Source organism: Paracoccidioides brasiliensis (genome assembly GCF_000150735.1).
Source record: "Paracoccidioides brasiliensis Pb18 unplaced genomic scaffold supercont2.5, whole genome shotgun sequence".
Taxonomy (NCBI): domain Eukaryota; kingdom Fungi; phylum Ascomycota; class Eurotiomycetes; order Onygenales; family Ajellomycetaceae; genus Paracoccidioides; species Paracoccidioides brasiliensis.
Window position 1 is genome coordinate 1,803,897 of NW_011371362.1, and position 19,449 is coordinate 1,823,345.

A 19,449-nucleotide genomic window follows, 5' to 3' on the forward strand; every position below is an offset into this window, starting at 1 on the left:
CTGTTTTAATCACTGAGACAACCTTAGATTTCGCCACATAGCCTATCGCTTATTTTCAGTTATCATACTGCAGATCCTATTCTTATCATCTTCAGAGCCAACCGCAGAGCAAACCGCAGAGCCAACCGCAGAGCCAACCGCAGAGCAAACCGCAGAGCAAACCGCAGAGCAAACCGCAGAGCAAACCGCAGAGCAAACCGCAGAGCAAACCGCAGAGCAAACCGCAGAGCAAACCGCAGAGCAAACCGCAGAGCAAACCACAGAGCCAGTCGCAAAGCCAGCCGCAAAGCCAAACTCCCCTAACAGCGACACAAGCCCAACCGGCATCATATCCAAGTCCCCTTACTCAAGAACCCACAAGCGATAGCACTACGTCCATGACAAAGGTATTCGCAACTCCATCAGGAAGCTGTGCTCTGGCTTTTATGAATCAAACGGAGAAACAAGGTACACTATCGGCATCTGTGCCACCAATGAGCGGAACCCCTGCATTTTCAGGACCGGGTCCAACTCCGACATCTATCCAGCCAGAGAACCGTGTTCCCGGGTTTCTAGGAACCCCTTCTTCATTCCAACCTACATTGTCACAGGAAAAACCAACTCCGGGTTCTGCAAGACCCCATCCGCAACCTGCAAAACCGGCAGCCTTTCGACACAACATAGGTGGTCCAGTTCCCAGCCCAATGGGAGGCAAGCTGAAACCAAAATTCCGTGTACCTGCACCCCCTGCACATGTGCCTGTACCAGGTTCCAAAGAGGCAAAGGCTAGAAAACGTACATTTGCAGAGATTGTGGATTTATCTCAACTTCTCAGTGACGATGAACATCTACCACCCTCCGCCAAAGACCCACGTTTGGAGAATGCACCACCCGAAGGCTACCTGGATGTTGATGGTCATAGCGTGCCGCCACTCACCTCTGCCACCCCTGAAACCGCTGGAACCCCTGCTCCTCCCTCAAGGAAGCTGGATCTATCACAATCTAGAATGACTAATTCGAACACTTCTGCGGAAAACGAAGCACTCCGAAAACGTGCAGATATTGTAAAGCCGTTAAACAAGGCGGAGGCATTGAAAACGCGGTACTATGATCCTAAGACCATTGCGAGAGACATTTTGATTGCCACTGGACGTCACCCAACTCAACGTCCCTTGAACCAGCACCTTTCAAAACTGCGAGATAATTTCTTAGCTGTTGATAATGCGTCTGATTTACGAACATTCCGCTGGGATCTCGTCGATCCTGGCGGACCTCCACCTCCCGAAGTGCCTCTTGTTGATGCTATTTCCAGGCCTCCTTCGCTCACTATTCGCCCGTACCGAACGCCACCAAATCGCTTATTTAATCGAATCCCACGTGACCAGACCAAGGAAGACTTTACCTCTCGATCTTCTTTACGTCCTCATACTCCGTCTCATCTTCGCATATCTCAGACGCTCAACGGTGATGACCCGTCACTTCATGATCAGAATAATAATATTAATAATATTAATAATAATAATAATTTCCTGATGAATTCCACTCCTCCAATCCCCGGACCTCGTCGCCGTGGACGCCCTCCTGGCGCGAAAAACAAACCCAAAATTGCAGATCGAGTTGAGATTACGATTTCGACAAGTTCACAGGTATCACCCTCGCGACAACCATACCACATATACGAATGCAAGTGGAGAAACTGCGATGCCCAGCTTCACAACCTTCAGACACTGCGGAAACACGTCACTCGCCTCCATGTTCCCAAAATCAGCACGAGCGTCACGTCCTGCTTGTGGACAGGGTGCAGCGCCCCGGGAGCTGATGGAGGGAACAATTTCACAACATGTGATGAGCTGCGTGATCACTTGGAGAAAGTACACTTGAATGAAATTGCATGGACGCTGGGTGAGGGCCCAGGGTCGGTAAGATCCGGTGAGACAGGCAAACTCAGCAACCCAAATGTTGTTTTATGAGCACAACATCGTCTTTCCAGAGAAAGAGATAAAAGAAGGAAGAAAAATAAAAATCTAGAAAATTTCTCATTATCTTTTTTGCTTTCTCTGTTTCGTCTAGGTCATCAAGATTCCATTATCGACGACTATCTTAATGATGAAAATGGTCGCACCGTCATTGCCAAGGCAACTACTAAAGGCACACGGCCTACCCTGGTTCTCCCCGCGACCTACAGGTCGATTCGGTCCTTTAACAAAATGTACGGTATCGAGAGCGACAAAGCAAAGGCGCTGGAGGTGATGCGGGCTATGGAAAAGAAACAAATGATGGTTGGGATAGGTCTGGGACGCAGCGGGTGTACATTCATGAACCCGAGAAGACAGGAGACGATCGCTGACTCCGAAAGCGTTTTTGAGATTATACCTGAGGAAGATGGTAGGGATAATAATGATCTCTAGGGCACTGAAACGTTTCCGTGCGAAATTGGTTTTGATTGAATTGCTATCTTTCTTTTCCCTGCAAAGTTATACTCTCCGACGTTTATAGATGCCAAGAGATGTCATTTTGCGGCGAATATGGGTATTGGGGGTCACTGGTGTTGTATTGGAGAGAGAAAGTCGTTAAACTACCGCTTATCTTTTATGTACTTCTTTCCGTTTGTACATTGGAGGGTTTGGGGAGAGAATTTCTTGAAGCTAGGCCCAGAACCTGGACAATACATTAAATTGATACATCCCTAAGGGTATCTATGAACCATACATTCCCGATGTGCCTGAGGAACAAATCTATTCTCAAATTCACATCGATAGAGATAACCACCCTGGCATTTGCGTCTTAGGACAGGAAATGGAGTCGCCATGTAACATGCAAGAACGAGTTCGTACACATGATAAAACGTAGGACATGCATCCATCTTGTATAGTACATTCACGGACAGGTAGCAAAGGTGGTTCCGTTCTCGTCTTCATCGGGTCTAATCCAATCGCAGCCCATTCCACTCCTCCACTCCTCCTGTCCTCCTGGAATCTTAACCTTTTTGATCCCTTCTTATCACTTGCTATCCTTTCCTACTAGCAGCTCCTCCACCAGCTGCAGTGGCAGAACTTTCAACCGGGGTCGCGCCTTGTGTGACTTTAACCAAAGGCTCTTCGGAGGCAGAGGTAGTGTTGGGGGAGTCTTTGGCATTGATTTCGAGAAAGTGGTAGAGGATGATGAGGAGCATGGCACTGGAACCGAGGAAGATGGCGAACTGGTAGAGTTGGTCGTTGGAGATCATTTTGGCGACTTGTTATAGCTGCTTGGTGCTGTGGCGGCGTGTAAGCAAATGTCCAAATGGTAAGGAAAGTATTAGGATAGGAGAAGACCGCGGATGGTTATTTAGTTAAATATTTCTTACTTTCAGCTGGTCTCCAAATCATTAATCCCCAGACTGTCAGTTTCACAGCTGGTAGAGATTTCAATATCCCTCTTTTATGATTTTATATATCTGTGTGTTGCGTTGTCTGCTTCTCTTCGCAGCATTCCCAAGATGCACTTGTCCTATGGTTATGTAAGTAACTGGAGAACGGCCCCTCTTAAGCACACAGCCTCCCCTATTGCCACTGTCGCCAAGCCTAATCCTTTCCACCAAAAGTTCCCTTTCCAGCTCAGGCTGTTTTTCTTTCCAGCAGCCTTGCCATCTTCACTCCACACTGTGCAGTGATATACATACATAGGAACATAGGTGGACATATGGAACAACAAGTGACAACCCAGCAATAAAGTCACCCTATCTCACCCTATATATATATATTTACATCATATTCCTCCACCCATTCTCTGGCTGGCTATATGGGCTGTTGGAGCTGCCACGCGGATTCCTGCTCCCGCTGTCTTCCACGACGTGATTTCGAACAACAACCCAGAATATATTCTAAACAACTGCCTACCAAGGTATTTAAGCCTATACTACCACACCCACTTACCTTCACACTCACCCGCTCTCTACATACGGCAATATGCCGCCCAAGAAGGGTAGTGATCAGCCGAAGAAGTCGAAGGCGACGGTGGAGGATAAGGTAGGTCGTCGATCTTCGTTGTCACTGTGTGGTTGAGAAATTATTTATAGATTGCTAACCCCGACGCTTTTAATCTATTTTCTAGACCTTTGGCATGAAAAATGTACGTGGCTAATTACTGATGCTACCGTATATGTATCGAACCACTTTCCTAGCTCAGGTGTTAACAATTGTAATACAGAAAAAAGGAGGAAGTGCAAAGAAACAGATAGCCCAGCTTCAAGCCCAAGCACGATCAAATAAGACTGCAGATGACAAGAAGAAAGAGGCTCAACGAATCCAGCGGGAAAAGGATAAGGCTGCCGCTGAACAGGCCAAGCGCGAAGCTGCAGAGCTCTTCAAACCTGTCCAGGTCCAAAAAGTACCCTTTGGCGTCGACCCTAAAACCGTCCTCTGCGTATTCTTCAAAAAGGGGAGTTGTGAGAAAGGGAAAAAATGCAAATTCAGCCACGACTCTGCGGTGGAGCGGAAAGCGCAGAAGAAAGATTTATATTCCGACTCCAGATATGCGGAGGAGGACAAGAAGCTGGATCTTATGGATAACTGGGACGAGGAAAAGTTGAGAAATGTCGTGCTGAGCAAGCACGGTAACCCGAAGACGACAACTGACAAGGTCTGCAAGTACTTCATTGAGGCCGTGGAAAATCAGAAATATGGCTGGTTCTGGGTTTGCCCTAACGGAGGGGATAAGTGCATGTACAAACACAGTCTGCCACCTGGGTATGTTCTTGTTCCCTGTTTTACGGGTGGACTTTTGGTAACTATCTTCTAATCCATGTCTACGGCGTTCAGATTCGTCCTTAAAACCAAGGAGCAAAGAGCTGCTGAAAAGGCTCTGATGGACAAATCTCCCCTGAAAACTCTGACCCTTGAAGATTTTCTCGAGTCCGAACGCCATAAACTTACCGGCAAGCTAACCCCAGTCACTCCAGAAACGTTCGCCAAGTGGAAAAAAGAACGTCTTGACAAGAAAGCTGCGGAGGAAGAGGCCCGGAAGGCGAAAGATGCCAGCGGTCGTGCCATGTTCGAAAACGGCGACTGGAACGCATCAGAAGACGAAAGTGGTGATGGCAGCGATCATGACGACGATGATAACCAAAATGAATGGAATATGGAGTCGCTGCGCAAAGAGACCGAACGGCTACGGGATCAATCTGAGGAGGAACGCATTGCAAAACTTCGCGGTGCTTCATCTCAGGTGCATGCAAACGGCGCCGGCCTAGACGAACCATCAAATCCAGTCGATGGAGCAGGATAGAACAAGATCAAAACAGCGTTGACTCTTTCACTCCAAAGATGGAACTTCAGTGATGAACGGACGGTTTCGACCTCACCATCCAGTCATTCAATATGATGTCGGGTCTCGTTCTGATCTGGCGACCTGGTGTCTCCCGCTCAGTATCTGCGCTGGGGCTACACCACGTTCTCTCTCCCAGCTATGGCAAACGATGCCTGCCAACACAAAAATTACGAGTGGTTGTTTGGTTTTGGTATTTTATGATAAAGATGTGAAATGTGAGATGTGATGTTATCGTGGATAATGGATATATGTCAACATTACTATATATTTCATTTATCATTTCTTTTTATGCAGCTATTTTGTTCTCAGGAAGAAAATATATAAACTCTTATTTCTTTGTTCATGATGAAATAATGAACGGGAACCACAGCATGTCCTGACTGACATGTCTTTTGGGGTCTGACTCTCCCTCTCTCCCTCTCAGGCAATTAGGTTGTTTTTTCTTTGTATTCATTTCCCGCATTCTTATTTGGCAGTCGCTCCGTTATTGGCTTTAAGTTTCCACAAATCTTGCCATTGTGATCGTTTTTTTCTTATTTCAAACCAACTTTTGAAGAATGGAAGAGCAGCACCCTTCCCTTTAACAATCTGGGCCATATTTCCTCTTAACTATTGAGTTATGCGTATGGGTTGGAACTCAAATTTACTTTTTTTACTTTTTATTGCACAAAAAAAGGAATAGAGAAGCGTTGTTATTCATACCTGTCATATATATTTCCTGCATTTGATTCCTTACAATTCCTTTAATCTTCAAGCCTCTCTTGACCCAGCTTTCATAAAGAACCAAATGGTGTTGAGAATACTTTCTAGAAACAAGTCTTTTAATACTGCTTTCTACACTCTATGTTTCTTAAGGCAAGATCAGCACACATCTTAGGGGCTTTTAGTCTCTCCAAGGGGGTGACAAAAACCTTTGAAAAACCAATGCCCGGCTATCTTTCTTTCTCAAGCTTCTCTCCCTGACGGCATTTGTTTCTTTGATTGACATTTTACCGCCTTTTTCCTACATGATGCACAATGTGGATATGCCCGTTTCAAAAGCTCAGGAGATAAAAAGTATCAACTGCACTCTTTGAACCTCCTACACTTCCTTCACTTCCTGTGTGATATACCAACTACGTCAAATGCACTTCGGAAAATCACGCTTTAACTTTCTGGTCGTAATCATCATAATATTTCTTACTGGAGTTCACCCTCTTACGTCACGTTCGGAGGTTTGCCATGGATGAGGAAGCCCGATTGCGAACGCCTACCCTGGACTCGAGCAGCTCATACAAGACTTTCATAGACGATGGAAGTTTTCCTGGCTCAAACTTCGGAGAGAAAACACAGGATGCCCAATTAAAGAAAGAAAACAGAAAAACAATGAGAAGAGAAGTAATGACGAGCATCCCCTCAGGTTTTATCAACTATGACTTAGGCAAAAGACATTATTATAGCAATGATATAGATAACGACTCTGAGCCTGAATACAATATATATGATGATGGCAGCCAGAGCCGGTCTTCTCCTCGTCCTTCCCCCAATGCACAAGCACGAAACCATAAAGAACGCGACTATGCAGGAGTGCTCAATAACTCGTATAATTCGCATGCAATCCCACATCGTCGTCGTCGTCGTCATCATACAACAGACTCTGGATCACCAGTGCGACAACCAGAGGTGGAAAACACTTCACTCTATACAACAGTAGCTGGGATAAGCCATCCCAAACAGCGTCGACGGCTAAACCGCCGACTCTTCCACATACACATGGAGACAGACGCAGATGTAAATATAGAAGAATCTCTTGAGACGGCCAGCGTAGAATGCCAACATGTCCATAGGTTTCCTATCCAAGGCATGCACAACACTGGTAAACGGACACAAACCTAGACACAAGGCCCCTTCATCGACAAAACATTCCTCCCGAAACCAACATTCCACCTGTTGAGGGAGTAACTGCGATATTCAAACCAACCACTACGGAACTTCCGCTGGGCTCACTGGATCTATTCGATTTCTATGTTATTCATGCTAGCATGTGTCCAAGTTGCTCTGGGGCCGGGATCGACACCGTCATTTCGCGAGTGAACCGTGATGTTGGTGATGTGTATCTAGGTGGTGCAAGGGGAGGCAGCCAGGGGCGGTTACTGTGTTCGAGGTGCTGGAGAGAACGGGATTTCTGTGCTGGAAACGGGAGCAGGCACCATATGGTAAATATTAGTCTTAGAAGATTTGTTTGATCCAGGTAATTAAAATTATCATGATTTAAAGCTGGCCACTCTTTTGTTCATATACTTTCTTCCTAACCCTTACCAGTATAGTTATATGTTCAATCATCTCTTTGATATTTGTACCTAAATCTTTGCATGCGGAAATGTAACTTTCAATCAAGCAAAAAGCTTGAGTAAGACATTGAATTCATTGCAGTAGTATTGTATTTAATTTTAATTGCAATTACCAATTAGAATAAATAAATATTAAAAATTAAACTATAGAGAAGTCAAATGATAAAAACATTATCATAATAATTTCTCTTCATAAATTTATCAATTCTTTTTAGTTACTTATATATATCCAAAGATAAATTCTTGATTTGATATCATAGTTCATTTGAGCTATTTGAAGTACTCATCAGTCATCTGCTAAGTAGTTGTCAAATAGTTTCTAAGTATTTATAGTTTTAGAAATGAGAAGTATAAAAGTGCTCTTCAGTAATTTCTTTGAGATGTATTCATGCTGTTATAAATTTATCAAATTTATTTTCTTTTCATCATTTTTTCTAGTTCTTTTGAATATTACTCACATTCTTCTTATTTCATTTTGCAGTGAAAACACAAAGAAATAAGCTTGACTAAATGATAAAAAGAGAGAGGTTTTCAGAATAGTTTTGTTGGTATAAAGGATTATATGATTGATAAATGATTAACAAGTTGTATTTGTTGGAGCCTAGGCTTCCTATTATGGACTAGCGCACTGCACAAATTGTAACGTAATCAATAAGCGAGTCAGCCACATAAGCAAGTCAGCCACTTCTCATCCCACTGTACAATGAGAATGCATCTATGCCTCAATCATAAAGAAAACGAGAAAGAATTATATTATCAATTATTTTCTATATGCCTAGAGCATGTATGAGCAGTATGCTCAGTAATCCCACATACACTACACTGTGGTGCTGCCTGTTTTTGTGATCAGAACTTAGCAGCCTTAATCACCTCTCTTTTTCATTCATTGATGCTTTGTACGCGATTCAAGCCTTCTTCAACCCCTAAAGCACCCTCTTGAGCTACATATGTACGGCCTCTTTCTCACTTCTTCTTTTGTTTGGCATTTGCAGCTTTTAACTCTCTGTTTTTAGCTGCTAGAATAGCAGTACTGTGCATTGCCATTTGACACCTCTTGATCAGCTGACTCAGAGCTCAATTGCTTGAACTGGGTGGACTCTGTGTACGGCACTTGGTATATTTTTTGACCTTCTCAGTCTGCTGCTCCAATTGATGTACATTATGCAGTGTGGCAGTGGCCCAGGAGGCCTGGGAGCTGTAGGAGGTCCCAGGGGGGGGTGGGGATATGCATTGTTGTATTAAGATGTGAGAGAACCTGCTCAGAGTTATATAGAACCAATTTAGCTGCTCTGAAGCCACTTTTAATGTTGTTCTCAATCAGGGCCTGCATCTGAGCTGCAGGATATAGGGCCAGAAACTTTTTCTTGTCAATATGATTGATCTCAAGCTGCATCTGATTCTCCATCTGTTGTCTGTATGCTGTTTTCAGAGAGGAGAAGCAGCCAACATCCAATGACTGGAGAAGATGAGAGGAATGAGGTGGCATATAGAGAGCAATGATCTGATTCTCAGAACAGAATTGATCAAATTCAGCAGAGGCATGGCTTCTATGCCAGTTCAGAATCAACAGTCAGTGTGTACTCTTTGTATGGGGTAGGGTCCGCCAAATGGAGATCTTCTTGAAATATCACGTCTTTCGACGTGTAAAGGCGACCGTTAGAAGGATCGACCAATCTATAATTAGTAAATCCATCATAGCCCGTAAATATAAGCTCCTGCGATCGCGAGGCCATCTTCATATTCGGCTTGGGCACTATTTTTAAATAAGCCTTGCACCCCCATCGGCGAATCCCGCGTGCGGAGGGCAGGGCCCCGAGCCAAGCTTCATATGGGGTAACCGGCTTCGGATCCGGATCCTCTACACCGTTATAGAGCTTGGCTGACGTTGGCATAAGGTTAAGCATTTCGGTCGCCGCAATTACCGCCTCGCCCCACATCTGGGGGGGGGGGGAGGAGGAATCTATTAATAACGTTCGGGCTTTTTCGATAATCAGGCCAATAGAACGTTCGGACACACCATCTTGCTGCGGAGTGTGGGGCGGGGTTGGTTCCCATTTAATACCCTCACTCATCATATAGGCGGCTGCGGCGTTTGAATTCAACTCGCCGCGGTCAGAGTGGATAATCGCAACACCGCGATTGAGCAGATTCTTCATAAATTGGTTGAAGGTCCGTATATATTTTAGAGCCTCATTGCGGCGCTCCAATAGGAAGGTCCACCGTATTCGTGTGGCATCGTCAGTGATCACCATCGCGAGCTTCTTACCTGAATAAGATGGTGTATCTTCTTCATTACCAAGCGTTTCTCCACCCCCAAATAGGTCCACCCAGATCTTAAGACCTTTGCGGGTGGCACGGCGTAGCGGGGTGTTTTTATAACTTGCACGTTTATGCTTGGCTTTAACGCACGTGGCGCAGAACGAGAGCTTCTTCGGGCCGATGATGGCGATTCCGAAACGGGGCTCCCGCGACATTTTAATTAGATTCTCCTTGCCAATATGGCCTAATCGCCGGTGCCACTCGTCAATCGGTAGCTGCTTCGGCATAATGGCGGGTAGTCAGGTTGGTGGGGACAAAATGAAGGTATCAGTATCCGGATCCTTCGGGTTAATTAGCTGCTCCACGTCATCGCGGTTGAAAAGACCCAGTGATGCAGCGTTCGGATCATAATCCGTTGAAATCGCCCTGGGCTTCGGGACCGCCAAGTATGCCAGTGGTCCAAGCTCCAGATCATTCATAATATCCCCGAACATAGGGGGGGTGTCGGATAGAACATATATATTATTGGAATTTAAATTCATGTAGAAGATGTCATTTTCTGTAGATGCTATTATCTCAAAGTAATTTCTGATGTCCATCTGCAGATCATGGTGAATATAGCCCTGGCACTTCAATAGGCCAGTGGATATGAGGTTGGCAGATAAGCCTGGCATCAAATAGACATGGTCAAATTCAATTAATCTTTCCCTGACTGGGATGGAGGTGACTCTGATCCCTTGAACCTTCAAAGTAGCCTTATTGGCCACTTGAATCATAGGGCCACTAACCTCTGTTATTCAGGAAAATCATGATTGATCACATACAATATGACATCCAGCTCTGCTATCCCATATGGTGAGTGGGTTGATGATTGATTCAGCAGAGTACACAGACACCCCAATGACCTGCACTAGATTCATCATTTGAAACATCTCAGAGCTGCCATTTGCAGTTGATGAGGTCTTTTTGCCCTCACTACTCTTCTTATTATTATATTTTCCTATTCTCGCCGCGTTGGCGGTCCTCCATTCTTCAGGGGCACTATCTGGATTGGCTGCCCAGCAGAGCCCGCCATGACGATGCTCGCATTCCGGGCAGATTGGGAGGTCGAAATTTGAACGTCCGCCCATTCGATAGCCTCCGCGTCCCCCGGGTCGGCCCCCACGGGCTGAATTATTTTGGACGTTGCTGCTGTTATTGGAACCCGCAGCCGCATTTTCAGCCTGAGCCACGTTGGCCGAAGAATTAGCCGCCTGGGCGGCCTTCTTTGCCTCTTTGGGGGGGTTCAATCGAGAGCGAATTTCCTCCATGATCGAATGAACGTCCAACACGACAGACTTCGATTTGGACTCTTGTACCTCCTCGATTTTCTTTTGCACGTAGTTTCGCCATATATTGGGAAGTGCAGAATAGAACACGTGGAATACCACGTCATTTGGCAGTAAAATATCGAGTATTTCCAATTTCATAATAACGTCATTGAACTTATCGAAAAACGTGTGTACGTCAGTGACTTGGACACCACCCATTGATGTAAACGCCAGGACTGCTTCCCTGCAGAGCTGTGTTCTCGGGATGGAGAACTCTTCCTCAACCGCACGCCAAAGGGAATAAGCGATCCTGCCCTCATCATACTTATTAAAATGGGGCCTAATGCTGGCTGCCAACGCGTTCGAAATGAACGCGTAAAGCCAGCGATTTTTGGCCTCCCAAAAAGGAGACCATTCGGGGTCCCCATCAGGGCTTTTGACTTGCTTGTCCTCCAATATAACCCAGCATTTAGCGTCAATTAGCTTGGCCTTCATATTCGCATGCCAGGAGAGGTAATTCGAAGATCCGACCAGAGCGTTCGGCTTGGTGGCATACTTAGTGTCCTGTTTGAACTGGCTGATCGCCTTGCCGACGCGGCTATCCGGGTCGTAGAGGTTATATTGCATTCGGGACCTCAAGTTCGGATCCCATGCCGACGGTTGACCCGACGGCGGATTTGCGGGGATTGCGGCCCTGTCATTCTGAGCGCGGAGCCCCTCCAATTGAAGTTGAAGCTGCAATTCTTTGCGCCTCTCTTTTTGAAGTTCTAAATCAATCTTTTGACGTTCGAGATCCAATCTCCTCAGTTGCAATTCTTCGGAGTCAGTTGCCGGCGGCAGGTTAGGGGTCACCGCAGGCGTCTCCACCCCATCTTCTGAAGGAGTCGGATCGGCATATTCAACACGACGTAGGCGGACCGGCCTCACCGTGGTAGGGGCTGTAATCAGCCCGGCTTGCCAATTGGGCGTTTCGGGGGGTCCAATATTGGAACTCTTGAACGCCCCTGGGGGGGTCTGTGAGCTCAGGCCCCCCTGGTCATTTTCAGATCGGTCAGATTGGCTGGATTGGCTTGATCGCGACCGCGAGCGAGTCATCATACATTCCGCCATGTCGTATTAATCTTCTTTATAACGGAGTAATCTTATTCGGCGAGATTCTTGCCTATAAGCTTGATTGAGCGGATTGGCGCGTTCTTGTGCGATCAGTCGCTGAAAAATTAGCGAGTTGCAGATTTTTTCACCCGCTAAGCGAACAGGTTGAACACAGAAAAAAAAAAATAATATAAGAGCGCGCCAAATCGATCAATTGACATAAAATAAGACAATATTATATTGAATGAAGCGAGTAGCGATTAATATACGCTATATTTGGCAAGAATTCCCCGAATTGGCAGTTATTTGCGCAAAACGGGTCTCATAACCTGTGAAGGATATAGATTGCTTGATTGATTATGAAGCGATCACTAGCTACGCGGAAGTTATATATACGGTGCGGATTACGTAATAAGGCGGATAGGCCTGACATTTTTAACTTTAGAAAAAATAAAAAAATAAAAATAAATTCAAAAATAAATTAAATTAAATTCAAAAAAAAAAAAAGGTCAGATATTAAATATCCCCTGCAACACTCAGGATGGCACGTTCCATTTACAGCCTTTTCATCAGGGGCCAAACGTTGCTACGAAAGCATTCAAGGAAACCGTCATTCAAGCTTCAACCGTGGAATATAATTAATTCTCTGTGCGCCATCCCACTCAAGTTCTATCACTTATATGTACCTGGTGACTGACAATTCGCTCAACGACAAGAGGAAATGTGAAGACAGAAAGCCCCGTCCCTCGCATATGATAGTTTTACCCAAGGGAAGTAAAACCAAGCTGCCTGGGACATTGCCAAAATAATACAGCTTGTGGGCCCTCTGGAACGCAATGAGGGTTCAAAGTGCACACTGGAGATTGAGCTGGGAAGTCTTTGTAGAGCGAGGAATCATGAAAATGAGCAGTCTTAAGGAGGAACTCGCCCAAGTTAATATGCCAGCTGATTCCATCGATTTTACTCAGCATCTTCTGACGACCCTGATCATAAGAAACGGCCAACAGTAGAGGATGCATTGCAACATCCGTGGCTTTGGGGGTTTGGGTTGAGGCAGCATCAGAGCCCATCTTAGCGGGTTTTTACTCCTGAATTATGATACCCCAAAATTTAATTTGTGGTTCTGCCCGCCCTTCTCAGAAGGTTTATTACAGCGAATTAAGTCTCCCTTAACACCTTCTCAGAGTTCTTGCTGAATCACTTGAGACATTTGCACCGAATCCCTGATGAACTCATGGCCTAGAATCTTCAGTTGAGACCCTTGCCAACTAGAACTCCGGTCAACCAAGTCATGAAATAATTAATTGGTTACCAAACAAGAACAGGCTTGACCGTGAGGCCGTCGGCCATCTCCTCCAACGCCAGCTGAAAATCCTCAACTTTGAACTTTTTAACCAATTTTTCTAATGGTAACTTTCCCTCTCGGTACCACTGGATCATCTGTGGTATATACTCTCTCGACACCGTATCGCCTTCAATCGTCCCTGTAATGCTTTTCCCACTTACAATCAGAGATGCAAGGGGGATGTTCAATTCTGTCCCTGGAGCTGGACTTCCTATCTGTATATACTGACCTCGGGACGCCGTAAAAGCAATCCCAGCTTCAATAAGAGGTAGGACACCTGTCGTATCAATGGTGATCGTCGTTCCAAGACGCCCATCTGTCTGGTCGAATACACGTTGTATGAGCTTCTGCATGTCGCCGCCTGTAGCTGTCGTATTGATGACATGGGTCGCTCCAAGTTCCTGCGCCAGTCGCGTACGACTTTCAACCAGATCAATGCCGATGATAACCTTACAACCCCTTATCTTTGCAGCCATGATTACACTGAGGCCCACCCCACCAAGGCCCATGACAGCAATGGCATCTCTTGGACCGGCATTGGCGACGTTGGTAATTGATCCGCTTCCAGTTTGTACGCTGCATCCCAGCGGCGCGAAGAGTATTAGTTCGTCCGAGGAGTGGACGAGACCGCTCACATTGACAATGGAGCTCTCAGCGGCGACGGTGATGTTGGAGAAACTGGATTGACCGAAGAAGGAGCCGCGTATGGATGGTTCTTGTTGACCTGACGAAGAGACGGAAAAGTCCATCGATCCAACGAAGTTGAGTTCGCTGAACCTTGTGCAGTGTGCCGGATGCTCGCTTGAGCATAGGCCACATGCCCCGCACGATGCGAAGGAGAGAATAACGGGGTCTCCCCGCTTTGCAACAGTGACTCCTGCTCCGATATCTTCGACATATCCAGCTCCTAATTGAAGTCAGTGGTAAGTTTATAGCAGTAGGATTCATCCGAGCCGTGTCATAAAATTAAAATGTCAAAAATCAAAATCGCAGCCGTCATACCTTCATGGCCCAGGATCCTAGGATACCCTCCAAATAAATGCCCCACCTCCGAAATAAGCAGGTCTGTATGGCAAATTCCTGTCGCCACAACTCTTACTAGTAATTCCGTTTTCGCAAGCGGGCGAAGTGATATATTTTCTACCTTCCACGGAGTCGATTTTGCCGGACCGCGAGTCACAATGGCGCGGGTAACAGCCGTTGAATTTGCCATTTTTATTAATTTATTTTCGTGGCTAAATATCTCAACAGCCCTTGGGTGGAAAATCTTGAAGAATTAAAGGGGGCTCGAGTAAAGACTTTAGTTAAAGTGGCAGATGGGAACCGCGAACCGGGTAAATAAACACAATGTTTTATATACACATAGTTATCGTTCAGACTGAAAACAAACGTGTCATGCAGAAACACATCAGACAATAAATACGGACACAAACGCAGTCAGCTGATGAAACGAAGAACCCACCGAGATTCCAGGTAAAGCGGGGACGGAGACAAAATACTTTCCCTGTCACTCTTATTTTATTCTCCGGGCGGGGGGGGGGGGGGGGGGGTGAAGCACACTCTGCGACAGACTTACCAGGCCACTTCGGAGTGCCTAGACACTAACGGAGACTGGCTGCGCAGCTTTCAAGCTGGCTATCGGTGGCGGCAGTTGGCTGTCTTCCTACATAGGCGGGGTTAACTTGGGAGGGGGGTGCGTGCTGCTGATTCAATCAGAGCAAGGTATCCTCCGTATACCGACTGAAGTCCTGTGCTGTATATCCAGTGCTATGCTTCGAACTGAGTAGTTACTTGATAATCATCATAAACTAAGAATAGGGGGTTAATAAAGTTTAAGTGTGACCTCGTTATGTCAATCTTATCAAACTGCTTATGATTAAATAGGAGAACGAACAGAGTTGAAAAGAACCCCTGGTGTCTTTAGGCTTGGAGCTCGCAGAGTTAAGTAGTCGGGTAGGTCTCTCAAATAAGAATCACCAATGATTTCGCAGCGACATCGGTATGTCTGGCCCCGATGTCTTGCGCAGTCCTGTTTGCCTAACAGCTTAGCACTGTTGTCCACCCTTTCAACGACATTTTTTAACCCAATATTTAAACCAGACCCACTCCCGGAGCTCCACACTCTGTGCCATTTGATGAAGCGGAATGCCGCTGTGCTTAGTTTTACGCGTCGTCGGAAAGGAGACCAAGTTCATGATACCTGACTTGAGGCAGGTATTCAAGACTCGGCAGTCGAGCGGGCAAAAGCCATCATTGCAGAGTTATCACATCTGCCGTCTTGCTTCCGTAGTGGATCGATTGAAAAGCTGGAACGTATCGTTCGGATTTCCCACCTGGAGTGACTACAGACCCAAAGAGCTACTTTGGCGTGGTTTGATAGCCCGGTTTGAAGCTGAAACGGTAGATGGGATCATGCAACATAACACATGCAAAGTACAGTTAGTAAAAGGAGTAGATGAGTTCATGTCCATGCCGCTCACAGATTTCTTGAGCTTTTCGCAGCGATGTTAAGGGGCTTTAAACGAGTCAAATGTTAGATGCATCGTTTTTAGAATCAAAAGGCATATATTTCAGAAACAAGATGCGAACAAGACCTTAACTAAATAATTGGACATATCGAACCGAATCCAGGATCAGCACATCTCTCACAACTGGAAAATTGAACTGGAAATATACAGATAACGGAATGTGTATTCATTGTGTTTAGGGCTTTTTTGCAACGTTTCTAGCTCATTTTGAGCTTTGCATTGTTGACCATAGTTTCCCGATCCTGGATCAGGTTGCTAAGTCGTCAGAGCTATTAGAGTAGGGCATGAGGTGGACACTGCTCTGCCTCTTTCAAACTCACGGATGTGCATCCTGCGTAGAAATGCAACCCACTGCGATCAGCGGAGTGAAATCCGGCAAGAGGCAAAGAGAAGTCATAGAAAATCACAAGAGAATACCAGGCAATCTTCACTGTAGTGTATATGAAGAGAATAGCCGAAATATAAAATAAAAGTCAGTTCATATTTCTCCCACTTTTCTTGAGGGAGGTTCTCTCCTTTTAATTATTTTCTTTTCTTTTCTTTTTTGTCCCTTCGCAAAATAAATAAGTGTGTGTCCCTTCCTTTTCAGCTAAACACGGGGCTGTAGACGACAAGGCCTAACAGATCCCAAAAGGCCGCATCCCCAGATACAAACCCTCATAAGATAAAAGCTTCCCAAAGCATCGAAGAGTCCTAGAACGTCCAGTTGACCGATGATCATTGACCGTGACAGGTGACAATTTTCCGGATAGTAACTCTACCGGCAATGTGAACAAAAAGGACAAGAGACTTGCAGCCAAACGACAGTACCCCTGATATTAGATGGTGGTATTTGGCTGAGAGGACAAAACAGCACACGAGATATAAAAAAGGAAAAAGAGAAACAGGAAGGCAAAACACATCTAAGCCACCTCTTCAATCTTAGGCTCCGACTCAGCATTGCCTGCTTCTTCTTCTTCTTCTTCTTCTTCTTCTTCTTCCTCCAGTTCGGGCATATCATCGTCCTGAGAGAGTAGATGTGTTAGTACTTAGGTATTTTTAGCCTGTCTAGGGGAAAGGAGAAAGGTATGTTGCATACTGATTTCTCCCCGACCTCGTTTTCGCCATCTGCTCCGCCGTCCATTCCGCCCAAACCTGGCATTCCACCCATTCCACCAGCACCCAGTTTCGAGAAGTCAATAGCGCCAAGACCATCATCGCCCATGCCGCCGAAGTTGCTGTAGTCGTCCTCGATTACGGTGTCTTGCTCGTCCTCATCAACCCACTGAACGCACGGGAATAGAAGCTAGTTAGACACATAATAAAATCACACGAAGGGTGTGTCGACAAAGAGCAGACTGACCTTATCGAAATCCGTCTTAAGGAAATGAGCTTTCTTGGCATCCTTCAAGAAACGAGGCCAGTATTCCGCATTGAGCTCCTTCTTTCTTAGCACGAGATCGACGCCGCGCGGAGAGTGATGTGATTTCGAGTTGTCGACGTCAATTTCACCGTACAGCTCGAGGTCGACCTTGTAGTCGACCTTCTTGGTGTCTGAGTGGCCCAAGAAGGATATGGAGGTGGGGGTGAGGGAGAGCTTTGCGGAGAAAGGGGGAACATCGGGGACACTAAGGTGGATGTAGAGGATATTCTTTTCGGGGTCCGTGCTTGATGAGCGCTGGGCCCAGAGGACTGTGTACCAAGTCAAGAGAAGATAGGATTAGCTAACCTCCGTACAGCAATTCATAGAGGCATGTTTATCAGATTGAACGCATATTGTGACCCCCCACGCCCTCTTTGGAAGCTCAGAAAAGCATGCATACCAGCTAGCTAGCTCCTGGAAGCGAGGGTGAGGGAGGATAAAAAGATGGGGAAGAGGGGTAGGAAACTATTGACATACCTTCGGGTGTCTGAGTGGCAGCCATTGTGAGAGAACAAGATTGGTTTGTGGCGGATTGCTGGGGGGAGCGAAGGGGGAGAGAGGGGGGGGGGGTTTTCAGCGCAGATATAAGATGCAGACGAGCAGATGTGCAGATGGTGTAAAAGGTATACACTGGGTGGGAGAGAGAAGATGCTGGCGGTGGATGTTGGATGTTGGACGTTGAGTGTTTGATGGGCGAGTGGTATGTCCTTTTGCGCTGCCTTTGTGTGGCGCTTGGCTGGGTCTGTGTTTGGAAAGTACTGGAACCCCCTAGATAGCAGTCACGTGAATTGGGTCTGTTTTCAGGCTGACTAAGCAGCTTGCGGGGTGTTGAACCAATTCGATGATGTCGACGCTTGCAGCGAAAGATGATTCGAAGACTTCGTTACCTAGAATGCATAAGTAACTAGGTACAGGTGCACTATGATAACGGTAGATTAGATGGTATCCATATATATGAAACGGTGATACTATTCTGATAATCGCTACGTTATAATTCCGTCCGCCATTGCAAGACTGTGTTCATCTCCCCGCCGCCGCAGTCTCCTATCTCTTTAGCTACCAACAGCCAACTGTCCTCACATATTTCACTGAAACCTTCAACAACACCCGTTATCCCCTTACAGTGCAACAGCAATCGGCTATATCTGTACTAGTAGAAGGAAGGCATCCATGAGTATCCTCTCTCACCCCTTACGAAGTTGCCCGTGAACCAAGACACACAAGTCTCCAGGCCGTACGGCCACTCCACTGTCTCTAATGGAGTCTCTCAAAGCAGTGTTTTTCGGGCCGGACCCCGCTGCGCAGGTATGCGACTCTCATGCTATTATGCTCTTATGTTCTTATGCTCTTATACTCCTATGCTCCTATGCTCCTATCCACAGGCAGAGGGTAAAAGACAAACCGGCGCTAACTACGCTCTTCAAAAATACATGTTATAGATGAGAAAATGCAATAGCCTCATCCGAAGCAATGCGCGAAAGCTAGACAGGGACATTGCCCAGCTCAAAGCTCTAGAGGCCAAGACGAAACAATACATCGTTGCTGCGTCGCGACGGGCAGAGCGCAACCCATCTCAGGCGGCACAGGCGGCGAAGGAGACCCGCACATTTGCTAGGGAGATGGTGCGGATCAGAAAACAGAGCAGCCGGCTGATGACGAGCAAGGCTCAGCTGGAGAGTGTGAAGATGCAGGTTAACGAGGCTTTTTCCGTGCGCAAGATTGAGGGGAGTCTTCGGGCTTCGACGGGGATCATGAAGACTGTCAACCATCTTGTCCGGCTGCCTGAGCTTACGGTGACGATGCAACAGTTAAGTACGTTACTTAGCTCCTTTATAATTTTACTGCCCCCCCAAAAACAAACAAACAAACAAACAAATTCCCTCCCCCCACCACCCCC

At 46.2% G+C, this 19,449-nt stretch overlaps 8 protein-coding genes across 8 annotated transcripts in view; 4 read left to right on the plus strand and 4 right to left on the minus strand.

The window, feature by feature from the left end:
* The window catches only part of PADG_11863 (uncharacterized protein), a gene marked incomplete at both ends in the record, with an annotated part of 7,389 nt that extends 5,002 nt beyond the window's left edge, over positions 1 to 2,387 (plus strand). Inside the window, 2 exons of the mRNA XM_010762276.1 lie at positions 74 to 1,908; positions 2,050 to 2,387. Coding sequence (XP_010760578.1) covers positions 74 to 1,908; positions 2,050 to 2,387 — 2,173 coding nt within the window. The remainder of the gene's footprint in view (positions 1 to 73; positions 1,909 to 2,049) is intronic.
* Positions 2,388 to 2,856: 469 nt separating this feature from the next.
* PADG_05028 (uncharacterized protein) lies at positions 2,857 to 3,205 on the minus strand (the record flags this gene model as incomplete). Its single annotated transcript, XM_010762177.1, has 2 exons — positions 2,857 to 2,948; positions 3,001 to 3,205. The coding sequence occupies 2 exons, from the start codon at positions 3,203 to 3,205 to the stop codon at positions 2,857 to 2,859; spliced, it is 297 nt and encodes a 98-aa protein (XP_010760479.1).
* Positions 3,206 to 3,926: 721 nt separating this feature from the next.
* Positions 3,927 to 5,244, plus strand: PADG_05029 (uncharacterized protein; the record flags this gene model as incomplete). Its single annotated transcript, XM_010761940.1, has 4 exons — positions 3,927 to 3,986; positions 4,072 to 4,089; positions 4,168 to 4,706; positions 4,779 to 5,244. The coding sequence occupies 4 exons, from the start codon at positions 3,927 to 3,929 to the stop codon at positions 5,242 to 5,244; spliced, it is 1,083 nt and encodes a 360-aa protein (XP_010760242.1).
* A 1,263-nt stretch (positions 5,245 to 6,507) lies between these two features.
* PADG_05030 (uncharacterized protein) lies at positions 6,508 to 7,161 on the plus strand (the record flags this gene model as incomplete). Its single annotated transcript, XM_010761941.1, has 1 exon — positions 6,508 to 7,161. The coding sequence occupies one exon, from the start codon at positions 6,508 to 6,510 to the stop codon at positions 7,159 to 7,161; it is 654 nt and encodes a 217-aa protein (XP_010760243.1).
* A 3,013-nt stretch (positions 7,162 to 10,174) lies between these two features.
* PADG_11864 (uncharacterized protein) lies at positions 10,175 to 12,295 on the minus strand (the record flags this gene model as incomplete). Its single annotated transcript, XM_010762277.1, has 2 exons — positions 10,175 to 10,663; positions 10,700 to 12,295. The coding sequence occupies 2 exons, from the start codon at positions 12,293 to 12,295 to the stop codon at positions 10,175 to 10,177; spliced, it is 2,085 nt and encodes a 694-aa protein (XP_010760579.1).
* A 1,290-nt stretch (positions 12,296 to 13,585) lies between these two features.
* Positions 13,586 to 14,835, minus strand: PADG_05031 (uncharacterized protein; the record flags this gene model as incomplete). The annotated part of the gene is made up of 2 exons (XM_010762178.1): positions 13,586 to 14,529; positions 14,625 to 14,835. 2 exons carry the CDS (start codon positions 14,833 to 14,835, stop codon positions 13,586 to 13,588), a joined length of 1,155 nt encoding a protein of 384 aa, XP_010760480.1.
* Positions 14,836 to 17,052: 2,217 nt separating this feature from the next.
* Positions 17,053 to 18,054, minus strand: PADG_05032 (Hsp90 cochaperone SBA1; the record flags this gene model as incomplete). Its single annotated transcript, XM_010761942.1, has 4 exons — positions 17,053 to 17,154; positions 17,229 to 17,414; positions 17,493 to 17,821; positions 18,030 to 18,054. 4 exons carry the CDS (start codon positions 18,052 to 18,054, stop codon positions 17,053 to 17,055), a joined length of 642 nt encoding a protein of 213 aa, XP_010760244.1.
* A 755-nt stretch (positions 18,055 to 18,809) lies between these two features.
* The window catches only part of PADG_11865 (ESCRT-III subunit protein VPS24), a gene marked incomplete at both ends in the record, with an annotated part of 1,066 nt that continues 426 nt past the window's right edge, over positions 18,810 to 19,449 (plus strand). The window contains 2 exons of the mRNA XM_010762278.1: positions 18,810 to 18,857; positions 18,992 to 19,364. Coding sequence (XP_010760580.1) covers positions 18,810 to 18,857; positions 18,992 to 19,364 — 421 coding nt within the window. The remainder of the gene's footprint in view (positions 18,858 to 18,991; positions 19,365 to 19,449) is intronic.